The sequence below is a fragment of the Pygoscelis adeliae genome, unplaced genomic scaffold (genome assembly GCF_000699105.1).
Source record: "Pygoscelis adeliae isolate BGI_AS28 unplaced genomic scaffold, ASM69910v1 Scaffold161, whole genome shotgun sequence".
NCBI classification, from domain to species: Eukaryota; Metazoa; Chordata; class Aves; order Sphenisciformes; family Spheniscidae; genus Pygoscelis; species Pygoscelis adeliae.
The window spans coordinates 1,028,708-1,041,549 of NW_008824061.1; the positions used below are offsets into that span (position 1 = coordinate 1,028,708).

The following is a 12,842-nucleotide window of genomic DNA, read 5'->3' on the forward strand; positions in this document are numbered from 1 at the left end:
CTATTTCAGCCCTTACTGGGGACAAAGTGATGCTCTCTATTTAAAATAGCCTTTTCTAAGGTTCCCAGAGTCTCTTTCTCTCCATCTGCCTATGGATCTTTCCACATCTGAAGACTCATGTCTTCTTGCGTGCTTTTCCCATGCTCTCAAAGCTCTGTAAATTGATGTTAATGAGCAAGATTCGGATCTGGGTCCTCCTGTAACTGGTGGGTGCCACAACAATCTGTTAAGTGGACTTATATTTGAACTGCTCTTTTCCAAAAGTTTCTGCTGTGTTGCCAGGCTCTACACACACTGTATTAATTCAGGGGGCTGAATCTATTTAACAGCTTTCACACTTCAAAAGTCATTATCTGGTCTCTAAAGGTAACCACCTCAGCCGGTACAGGAATGGGCTGTTATCTACTGTGCGCGTGACAGTCCTCTGCTTTACTCCTCTAAATGCAGCAGCCTCTGCCTGTTTCCACCTAAAGGTACAGCCTTTCTAGTGTTCCGTAGCACTCATCTGATCTGTGGTCTGTGCTGATGGTAGTATCAATGAAGGGATCAAGGCAGCTCAGATGGTTCCAAAAAATGAGTCAATCCCCAACTCAAAAGCTAATTAGCTCCCCCAAAGTGATAATCTCAATGCAAAACTGCAAACTGTGCTGATGATGCTGGGAAAGGAAGAATTTTGTGCAGTGTGTCACTCATTTGCATGAGCTCATTATTCAGAGACAAGCTGTTAGAAAACTTGGACAATTTTCACCACAATTTCCCTTTTCTGTGGTTTTTCTCCTTGTACCGCACATAGAATGAAACAAGATTTCCACCCAAAAAGCATGAGACAAATTGGGAATACCATGTACCTTTGCAAAAAAGGCACTGCAGCTTCAAAAATTACCTTCTATTTCTTCCCCTGGAAAAGAAAATCATGCTAAAAAGCAAACAAAGAATGAGCTGATTCTGATCTCTTGAAGAGATATACAGAACAGAATAGTTCTACTCGAGGTTTTAAGAATTTCGTATTTTATCACTTTTGGCTGCAGTCGAAAAGTCCTAGTAGCAGTCTGGGTGGATAAATGGAAAAACAACAAGAAAATATTGCAAAACTCTGTTTGAAAAAAATACTTGTAATGTTGACTGGCTCTTGTGAATACTTTCCACTTCCAGATTAAGCTTTAAGCATGTTATTAAATATTTTGTGGCATTGGGGATTCCATCCAAAAGAAGACAGTTACCAGAAGAAGGGAACAAGACAGTTAAGCTCTTTCAGATATAGCGAACAGCCCCATGAGCTTTGGCCCAAACTCACTGGCTCTCCCCAGCCATATCAAGCGTCATTGCTTAGCTTTGTTATAAATGTGCTTATCTTCAAACGTGTACTGTGAAGGTATTGCTGTACTGCTGTATTGATGAAACCCTGGCTTATCGTATGTTGATCGAGGTCTTGAAGCCCATTCTATTAACTGTCTGCCCATTTTCACAATGTGTTCTTCATCTTGCTATGCAAGACGTGCACGCCACCATACCTTCTCCTCACCCCAGCCTCAGGAATACCTAGTTCTGCTCCTCTGTTTTTGAGACTCAGGCATATTTTTGTTTTAAATAATCTCATGATCAAAAAGGCAGTTTTAAACTGAGTGTTAGTTCGCATCAGTGGAAAGAAATGTACTAAATAAATGCATATGCTTGAATGTTCTGTGTTAGCTGTATGGCACTGTGGGGATAAATGAACTGGTGCATGTATTATTCATCACAGCTGAAGGATTACAGACCACGCAACCAGAATGGTTTCTGTAGAGATTCTGGTACCCTGCTCAGAGGCACCTCACAACTGACCAGTAAACCTGCTGGTGGCTAAAGCTAACCCATCTGTATCCAGGACACCTACCAACAGCCTTCTTCCAACTTTATCACTGGTAGGAGCATCTAAGAATTTACCTCTGTTTGCCTTTAGCATCCACAGAGGTCGAAGAAATCCTGTCGATCGGGGACCCAAATCCTGGGAAACTTCTTTTCTTCTTGGTCTCGGTCACCTCATTCTCCAGAGACACCAGCTCATCAAGAAGGAACAGTTTGGCTGCCAGGTTGGTGGCTGACTTCTCTTCGCTGGCAATGGGATGTGCTCCCATGCCCAGAGCAGCAGGAGGCTCCAAAGGCTGCAAAAGAAAGGGGGGATGTTTGCTTGCTGCTCAAGTTCCAGCAAAACCATTTTAACCAGTGTCACAGCAATAGTCCTATAAATACATAATCACTAGGATGCTAAACCTGGGCCAAAGTTTTAAAACCAAGTTCCTTCTGTGAAACGTGGCCATTTTCTACCCACAGGAGTTTGCCATAAAAAGTTGGGATTTTTTTTAATATAGAATTGAACTCGCCTGCATTATTATTGCAAGAATTATCAAAATTTATTACTTCACAAAGCCTGTTTTTGTAGGCCAGCCCACTATCCCTATCTCAGCAGTGTGATTAGCATCACTTATAGCATGAGCTGAGTAATTTAAATCCTTTTTAAAAATGCAATCACCATTACTAGACCCCAATATCCATCCTGATATTTTTCAGAAAACTGATTTTCATTTTTTAAATGAATGCTAATAAATAGTAATGAAAACTTATACAGAACTTTCCATCCAAAGCTGACAAGTTAATTAATTGTTATGCAAAAAATATCCCAAGATAAACTTGCTCAGCACTGACATTCAAAGAATTTATGCAGTAACACTATGTGGGGAGGAGGAAAGGAAAGAACAGTATGTTGACTTGACACAGACTTTTGACCCTTAGTTATGACATTAGGCTTAACACCTTTTCAAAACCAAACTCTAGTTTGCTATCTGGAATAGCTGAAAATATTGGGGTCTGTCAAGAGAGAAATGAAACAAATCAAAGTGAAACATTTGCTTTGCAAATAACAGAAAAATATAGGACAGCAGCTAGTCTACAAAAGGAAGCGTCAAGCTCAAATCATTCTCTCTTCAGATGAAATGTTTGCCTTCTTGCTCCACTTGATCTTCACGGAATTAGATAAAAATTTCAAATGAAAACTTTTATTATATGCTTTGAAGCAGGTTTTCCTCTCTCTTTAGAAGCACACCACTATATTTCTTATTCATACACAGTGGGTTTAGTACAAATGTAAAGGAAGCCATCGCATGGATGATGTAATATGCTTATATCTACTGCAGTCCAAACCATAGTTGTGGTGATGACATTTTCCACTACTGATGGGTGGCAGAACTGCTGATGGAGTGTATAAAACTGATCTTTATATAAGGAGGAGCACATGACCAGAATGATCACAGAAATGATGTAGCACTGTTAATACTTTTGTAAAGGATCTCATATTGTCCTCTGACTTTACTTTTTATGAGCCTCAAGTGCACTGAGCAATCCTTTCTGTTCCCTTTCAGGGTTATAAAACTTTCATAGAAGTTTGCGACAAAATTACGCCTTTAAAAAAGGCTGAACTCTCTGCTCTGGTTAGTGGGGATAGATATCTACAATAACGCTTGAAACTAGAAGGTAAAAAATAGCCTCTGCTCGAGCACTTTGTGCAGTCCCACTTACTTGGTCTTAAAAAGGATATAATAGAATTGTAAAAAGTAAAGAGACAGCTAAAATGATAAACAGAAGTAGTCAACAGTTTTCCTATGGTGAACCACTGAACAAAGCACAACTTCACAGACAAGCGAAGAGATAAGTCTGGGGACGGGGGTACAGCGGAGAGCAAAGAGGTGAATAAAGACCAGCAATTTTTTACTCAAGAAAAAGAGCTCCCCAGTCCACCCAGTGAAGTCACCAGATGGTGGATTTAAAATAAATACAAGGAGCTACTTTTTAAACACAGCACGTAGAAGAAGTGGAATGCATTGCCAAAGGACGTCACAGATACCAAGATTTTAAACTGTTTCAAAGACAAGTCCAGGCCTGTCAGCAGCTAAAACATGCCCTGGTCCAGCGCAAGTCTCTGCATCAGGAAGTCTCTGAAGATGTTCTGTTCTTATATTCTTTTCACAAAAATCCATCATTGATAGAGACAGGATACCAGGTCTCTGTGGCATCAGAACAGCAGCTGCTGCAGCACTGATGTGGGGAGTACTTCCCCCAAGCCCTATTTTCTATAACAAGTATTATTTTGTATAATCAGGGCATGCTCACTTGAAGACAGAGAGCAAGGTAGAAGGATCCATCAGTATTCTTCAGTACACATCTAACTTCTAAGCTGATCTTAAAAACCTATGTAAAGACCCTACAGCCAAACAGTGCTACTTTGATTAAACTTTTAGATCCTTGATGTTTTTATGGCATGAAACCGTTACATAAATACCCTTCCTGCCAGATCTGTTTTATGTCAAGATGACATGAAAAAAGAGAATGCAGTAGAGGTATTTTCAGGTGCAAGCTCTGCATATCATACTGGAGGACACGTGAGACAGTTCGCCCATTTCATCCACTGCTTTCCTTCACAAGCTTAGGCAAGTTACTTTGCTCCTTCCCTCTCCTTGTCTCTTCTGTCTCATTTAATTTGTAACTTTTGTGCAGGTGGTCTCTCGGAGATCTCCTTATGGTTTCTGAAAGCTGCAGACTTCTCATGCTATTATTTGTCTTTAAGAGGAAGAATTAAACCTTCCCTTTGTGTTATTGGAGTTTGCTCCCTCCTGCCGCCGCCCCCGACATCACCTCCTTCCCCCCTTCAGGAAGTTCTCTATCCAAAGTCACTGGACAATGTTTTAACACACAGAAAATCCCATGGTGCTTCGGGACAGGTTGCATGAATTTGAGAGAGACTTCATTCTGTCTGTCCTCCCAGAGCCATGCAATTTGCATCACTCTTTTCACTGGGGAAGTTGTCCTGCTCCTGCTTTGCCCTGACAGAGTCAATACCGACCGTTCACCTTCCAAAACAGTTTGGAGGCGGTGGTGTCTTCCGCACTCTGTGGCCAAGAACAACCGGTGGAAGAGCAGGGTTATGTGACAACCACCAGAAACATTCACCTACCTCTGGTGCTGCCTGCGCGAGGGGCACTGAGCTAGAGTGCCACCGCAGCAGGGTAATCACAAGGGCCAAATGCACCACAACAAGCTGGAACTGCAGCATCTGCAAAGGAGAACAATCTATTAATGGCTTCACAGATGCATTCCCAAGTTCCCAGAGGAACCTCGCTCCAAAGGTCTTTAAGAAGTGAAAGCAAAGGCAGATTCTGTTCCCATGGCTGTTAATATGTTTTATCTTACAGAGTCATTGCATAAAAACCAGATAGCGTCAGCTGAGTGCCCTTCACCTCTGGGTACAGAATCAGCTCCCTCCTCTTTGCTCCTTTACAGCCCTGCAAATCTTTTAATTCCTTTCTGCACAATGGGCCACTCCTTGCAGTGGCAGGAGTAATGAATGCAAACTTGTGTTAAAACCAGATGAACTAGACACTCACTTGTAAGCAGGGAGTCTTTGGCTCATAGCCACCCAGGTTGACCCTGACCTTCCCACATGCCGGACAGGTGCCTGAAGCTGTTACAGAAATCACATACCTCCCCAGCAGCATTTTGAAAGCAAGGCTGCATTTCACCAGTCCTCAACATGAGTTAATGGTAGCCACAACTTCCAGGATCTTCTTGGGATCCTGGAATAAAATTATCCAGCTCCCACACCTGGGAAAAATCTTACATGGGAATCCATCACTCAAACCGATGGTGTTCTGACCACGTGCCACAGCTGCAGAACTGCAGATGCCTACAGAGTCTTTAAATAATGCAGTGAGGGTCAAGTTTTGGGAGGCTCAGGATCAGGAAGCTGCTTCCTGCAGGAGTTTCTTTGGCAGTGGGTTTAGGTTACATTGTTTAAGCCCTTGTTTGGATCTAGCTGTTAAAACCTGACGTGCCTCTAACTCACCCAGGTGGGAATATTTCAGCTGATGTTAGTAAGAACTAGGCTGGGGCCTCTAGTGCCAAAGGTATCTGCTAATTTACTGATTACTCTGTCTCCAGGTCCTGCCCCAGAGTATAATTCAAGCCTGATTCTGCCATTCTTTGCTGACTCTCCGCTTGGCAAAAGCAGAAATAGAAAGGATGTATAAATACATTTCTATGATGTATGATAGTTGTTTTATCCTCTGTGTAGGAAATTTCCCATTAGATCAGGCGAGAACACATGGTAAAAAACATTTGGCTTTGTACTTTTTCCCACATTACAAAAGAGAAAAGCCACAAAAACTTTTGGAGTCCAGTTTTAAAAAGTAAAGATGTAACATTTGTAGTGTTGTTTCTTTAAACTCTGTTTCTTGCTTGGCTTTTTCAATATGTTCTGCATGTGCTTCTGTTATTTGCTTACCCCATTATATATCTTTTTTTTTCTTATATTGTCCATGAGGGAATCAGCAGTGAGGAAGAAAGCTGCTGGTTATTCCGTGAAGCAGACTAAGTTCACTGGAATCAAAGGACAAAGACAAAGCAGTAAGCCAGGTGGTACTGCTGTCTCTCAGTCCGAAGGCAACAGCCATTACAGTCAGACAAGGGTTTGCCTTGGTGTTTTTAAAGCTGTAACCCTCTACAATGTATATTTTTGTATGTGGGTGTGCATTGAAATTTGAAGTAGTAGTCTACTACCTTCACAGGTAACCACATCCTGATTATTTGGATACAGAGACATAAAAATAAATGGCAAGGTTAAAAACACATGTTTATTATGGTTTAAGGGCTGTGCTGGTATTCATTCAACCCAAAGACCAAAGAGCTAAAAATAGCAACTGGTACACTAATCAAAATAAACATTAAGACACCTGCAACACAAAAGACATTTGATTAACTGGTCAGAACTTGATGCCAGTGAAATTAGAAGCAGAGGAAATTGTAAGGACTTACAGCTTGGCTGTAGTTCCCATAGAAATTAGTAGCTAAGAAGAAATGTCACTGGTTTAAAGGGAGCAAAACTAAGTCCAGCAAGATCCTGTTGTGCTGATTTTCACACAGCGGTGTGACCAAGCTGGGAGAAAGAAGCGGGTTTGTTCTAGTGGAGCAGTTTAGCTCTAGAAAAGCATTTGCAAAACTAAGGGTGCAATGAGGACTATGTAAAAATAATTAAAATCCCACTGTCTTCTGCCAGTCTGGGACTTAGCTTTCCACCTGCAGCCATGTCATAGGATCTTATTTGTTAAAAGCAGTTGTTGCCTTTTTTTTCCCCTTGAGCTTACCTGTTGCAATTGGGTAAGCAGAGCCCTCCTGCCAAAAGGGGCTTTCCCAGCCATGCACTGGTTATTGCTTCACCCCATTCACATTTTACCTTGACCCATTCCAAGAGAGACCTAAAGCGAGGCTCGACAGTATTTGTTACTGAAGGAGAACAACCAAAGCTCTGACAACCACGTGGGCCTTTGCAAGACGCACGCTTCCCACTTGTATTGAATTTCCATCCTTCTTCTGGAAAACTCTTCACCACCAATTTCAGAGAGATAGGTCAAGGGATTGGGGTATAATTTCATGTCTTTAGTATCTCAGGGTCCGGTCTGGTGTTATCTGACATAAAATGTGGTTTACCCTTCACTAAATGTAATTGGAAGTCTGAAATTCAGACATATTTATGTGTTTTAGTGATATTTTAGCTTGAAATGTGTCAAAACTAAAATTCCTCATATAATTAGGTATCTTTGTTGCTGGTCCAATTAAAATAAAATTAAAGATAAAAAGAGAGAACATTATTCTACCTTATCAAAGCAGGATAAACATTCAAAACTTTTTCTTAGGAATCTGTGCAGAGCCATTTTCCAAGAAAAGATCACAAGAAAGCAAAATTTTTTACCAAACAGAAACTGTTAAGTCTCCAACATCAAACCAAAGGACTTAAAAGATGTTTTTCTTTTAAAAGAAAAAAACAAAAAACAAAATGACATCCTGAAGATAAGTGGGCTGAACAAACCCCAGACAGCATGCAATTCATCACCAAGCTCCAAACCCATTGCCTGTCAAAAATGGTAACAGCTGTCATTGTTCTTACCAATTTGAACTATCGTATTTCACATTACTGTGGAGATTACTCCACAAGCATAAATCACAAGAGCTTTATTTTTCTTGCTGGCCTGTTAGCAAGAGAACTGAGGCAAGACATCATGCCTTACACTGTAATCTTTCGCTTCGGCTGCCACTATACATTGATGACTGTGCTCTGCTTGTTGTTGCAACACCAGCACGGGACATGCCCAAGCTCACCTGCAAATGAGGACCTTGCTCTTGCAACGAGCACGTTGTGGCTGAGCCCAGAAGCCCTTGAGGTTTTGTGCCATACGCTCCCAAACTGACCTGATGCAGAGCCAAGGCATGACTGTCCCATAGGCACTGGGAAGCTCCTGGCAGTGCCCATTAAGACTCCAGTCCTTCTGCTGTATGAGCACTGGGATGGTACTGGTGAGCCTCCATCACCTGTTAGCCATGAGGAAGTCTCATACCATGCAGATTCCAACCAGCTGGGGGAAATCACGGCTGTGTCTGCAAGCCAGTTACTGATGTATTTTGTTGCTGCTCCAAAGCCACAAAATAGAAAATTAACTGCTGCTACCTATCTTAATCAAATGTACCGTTGAGTCCTAACATTGGCCTCACCAGCCTTGGATTGGACACCTGATGTGAATCTACCTTACGGCCAATAAAATTATGATGGATGAGTATCTTACCAAAAGAACAACTTATAAATAGTTTGTGTGAAGCTCTGAGAATAAGCCTGCTCTTGCTGAAAAAAATTTGCCCTACTTTTAAAAGTTGTAGGATAGATCCTCTGAGCATATTCATTACCACAAAGCCAAAAATATGCCCGTACCAGCAGTCCTAGTGATTTTAGAAACTCCTAAGGAACTATGTATATCTCAAGTGTAATTTTCTAGTCGTGTAAATATCAAAGAAAAGGGAGAAAAATCAAAACAAATCCCACCCTCAGAAAAAAAAGCAGAGTCCAAAAATAGGTTAGAGTGGTGTTTTTGCTCTCATCCCACAGATGAGATATGGAGGACTTCTCACATACTGCTTTCTAAAAAGATACTGAAGCAAGACTTTGAAGCATGGGACTTTGTGGCAAAATGAAATGTAAGCAGTCAGTGTCAGGCACTTTATGTTATTAGTAATGTGTTTCCTGGAGTAGGTATAGATTTTTAAACAATGTCATATATTTTATTAGATATATGGTACAGACACCGTCAACTTCTACAATGTAAATTTCCCTCTATTTTCAGTTTCCCGACTATGTAGATAAGTAGATGCAGGTAGGTTTCATCTGACGTAACCAGAGAGAACTTAAAATTCATGAACTTATGCAAGAGGCATAAGAGTAGTGATTTTGAGATAATGCCTAGGTATGTCTGTGTCCCAAATGAAACACTTTGTCTGACAGTATTTCAAGGCCAAAGTTGTTCCACTTTCTGAAACTGAAGTTCCTTAAAGGTTTCTCAAGAAGGCACGTCAGATTAGTCATTGCTTTTCAAAGTCTTCATTTCAATAATTGCATTTACTGTAACAATAAGATTTCCAGTGTTTGGTCCTGACGTGTTTTCATATCACCATGATAGTCATCTTTGCCTGTATTTTACTGAAGTATCTATTGTAAATGCTGACTCAGCTATTGATAGCTGCGCTTTTGGTAGACGCAGATGCAGTCAGAGGATGCTCAAGTATACAACTGTTCCTACCATCTGTACTCAGATAAAACAGATTCAGCGATGGCTTAGTCCCTGCAGGGCTTGACTAGACTCTGCACCAACCCTGCCCACGGAGGACGCGACGTTTGTGGGAGCAGCACAGGAATCGCACGGCTCATATGAAGAAAGGCTGAAAATGTGGCCCTCTAGTTCTCATGAGGAATACGGAAAGTGTACACATAAACACAGCCTTGCTGGGGTACATTTGCTTGACAGACACAAGCATGAATCAGGAAAAAATTAACTGATGAAGGCGGACAAACACTTGTGGAAGACCAGTCAGTCATGGTCCTCATCTCTTCATTTGAAAAAAGAGCATGAAACCAAATGGCCATGCAGAACAAACGAGGATGCTTTTCCTTAGAATGTGCAGGAAGGAGACAAGTTGGACATCCTGCAAAACTGACTACACTGTGTAATAAATACATTTTTAGCAACAGATTTTAGAAATTGAAACCCCCAAACTCACATCAATACCATAAAAGTAGGAGACTGTGAAGCAGGAGACACAAACAGAAGTCATAAAACCCATCTAGAAGCCTAGGGACTATTAAATAAGAAGGATGCTATGAAGTGTAAGAAAATATCTCTTAATGGGAAGAACCTATTTCCACCTTTCCTAAGTGAGATAGTTGAGCGAGCTATAGTATTCTTGGTATGCACAATGGAAAACAAAACATTATTAGACTATTCTTCATTGCCAACAAACTCTCAACCCTACACTATTTATCTATGTACTGACTGAACATGCCAACTTTTCTTAACATTTCTAACAAATTTACATTTAGCTTTCTTCTTTCATCTTTAGCATGAGAACTAAAAACTGTTCATTGTTAGAGCACCATTTTCAGCATTTGAAGTAAAAATAAAAAACCTTTCTATCAATAAAAATCAAGAAATACATTGTGTTTTTCTATATTCAGAAAAATCATCTCCTTTCTTAACAGCACTGGAGTGGTAAGTGGGAGTTCTTCATACCTGGAATGAAGAGTGTAATATCCAAATACGTTATCAATACAAAGACATAGGCCATTCAAAGTCCAGCAAAAATATCCTTCAAGATAAGGTCTTAAGAGACAATAATGGCATTGGAATTTCTTAACAAGAGACTCAAACAGTGATGCCAATTTACTGGATAAACACTTTCAAATGTTCTGAACAAGGATATTAACTGAAGAAGAAAAGTCAATTGCTTGGTGAAAATGCATTGCAAATGGAAATTGGAGAGTAATCTGTTTCTCTGGGTTGAAAAGGAAAGCTGCAATCACTTGCAATCTTTGTCAGGGTTAATCAAGAGAGTTCTTAGAACTGTTGTATGGTTCAAGTTTTTAATTTGCCATGTAAGAAGCCCAGAGAGGTACACTTGTCATTCATTCAAAGAGTGAAAACGAAGCCCTAATCTGCTGAAGTCAGTGTGGCAGGTATTTATAGATACTGAAGAACACCTGGTTGAGCCAGATATATTTTGCAGTTTTTCTCATAATTTACACCATAGATTTTCTTGGTTTGGGGTCGGGTTGTTCTTTTGGCTGTTATTCCTCATGATATTCAAAGCGTTTTACAAGAAAAGTGGGTTAAGCTGCATTTTGAATACAGGTGAGCAGAGACAGATAAATGTAATAATTTGCCCCAGGCTTCCCGAGTGAATCGGTGGGCAGGGGCACAGAACGTCCCTGCGGTTCCTCAGCTTTCAGCTCTGCGCTCCCCATGACAGGTTGGTCATTCCAAATTGAAAAGCCAAGTAAGGAAAGCTAAAGGCACTGTGTACTTGTGCTTCAAAAATTAGTGAATTCTGAACTTTACTGTAGCCTCTGGACATCTAAACCAAAGGTTATTCACATGTATTTACTTGTACAGCTCCAGTCTGGGAGGCAAAAAGAAACAGTGAAATAGTTTTGAAGCCAGCATGGAGAAATTACAATGACTATCACTGAATCAGAGTCTGCCTTCGTTTACAGTGGTACAAAGCTGAAGTAATCAGATCACTGGATAATGATAATTACTCTGTTAGTGTAGGAATGTTTTGCAGGGTTATTCTATTATTGCAGGAATGTGGCAGAATCTGGATCAATATTTATCTAATATGGGGCATAATAAAACCCTTTTGCAGAGCCATAAATTAAAGACTTTCCCTAAATCATTTATCTTGTGTTTTACAATATATTACATGCAGCAAACTTGTCTACCACATATGGTATTTAGTAATGCAAAGGAACTATTCTGTCATAGCTCCTCAGCTTATTTTAAGAAGTAATATACATTTGACAATAACATGTACAGAGGAAAATCCATAACAATATAAACAGACAGCAGTTTACTGCAAAGCACTGCAAAAGCATGAAAGTAACTAGTCACTGTTGTAAAACGCACTGACACATCTTGTTTAAATATTGGCTTATTAACTGAAGGAAATAAGTTTCCACTGAATATTATTAGTTCAGTTTTAGTACCAAAAATACTAGGCGATAGGCATCTTGTTATCTTAATCTCAAACTGGAAAAAGAAGCTGTGTTTTTCCCATCAGACGTGGGCATGTGTATACCTTCTGCATGCCTGTTAATACAAAAAACTTGAAAAAAAAAATTAAAAGGAAGAAAGCACAGAAGGGAAGAAAGCTTCTGTAAACAGAGCAGAAGACACAAAACATCCCCAACCCATCTCTGTCCTCACTCCTCTTACCTTGCATTGGATACAAGCAATTCCAACCTTAACGGTCCTGCTATGTTCTTCGCCCTAACTTATCCCTAATGTTCAGCTTTCTTTCAGAGTTTTTATAGTCTCTGCTGTAGGCTACAAACTCCAATCCCTGCCTTTGCTTTCTCTTACATCATTTCTAAAGATTTTCCACTGATCCTTGCCCTAAACCTTTCTCTGTCCTGCACTCTCACACACATACTTGCCTCACATTTGTTATATTTATTGCTCTGATCAAGATGATTAGGTTATAATTAAAGGTCTAGGTTTTTGTTGTTGGTTTTTTTCTTTTTTTCCTTTCAAGATTCAGACAGCCATGGGAGTGGAAAGATTTTCGGCAGCATCACCGTTCCTCTAGGCTCTCACTTTTGCAAACTGCAGTACAGAAACCTGATGTCCTGAATTACTATTTTTTTTAACTTTATTTCTCGGGGACAACAGGAATAACTTTAGAAGGACTGCCTTAACTCCAAGAAGAAATTAATTAGCGCA

At 40.3% G+C, this 12,842-nt stretch overlaps 1 protein-coding gene across 1 annotated transcript in view; it reads right to left on the reverse strand.

Moving 5' to 3' along the window:
* Nucleotides 1–12,373, reverse strand: part of OSTN (osteocrin) — a 14,819-nt gene extending 2,446 nt beyond the window's left edge. The window contains exons 1-3 of the mRNA XM_009334092.1: nt 12,336–12,373; nt 4,985–5,083; nt 1,924–2,141 (exon numbers count right to left, since the gene is read on the reverse strand). Coding sequence (XP_009332367.1) covers nt 1,924–2,141; nt 4,985–5,083 — 317 coding nt within the window. The 5' untranslated portion in view covers nt 12,336–12,373. The remainder of the gene's footprint in view (nt 1–1,923; nt 2,142–4,984; nt 5,084–12,335) is intronic.
* Nucleotides 12,374–12,842: the final 469 nt, after the last annotated feature.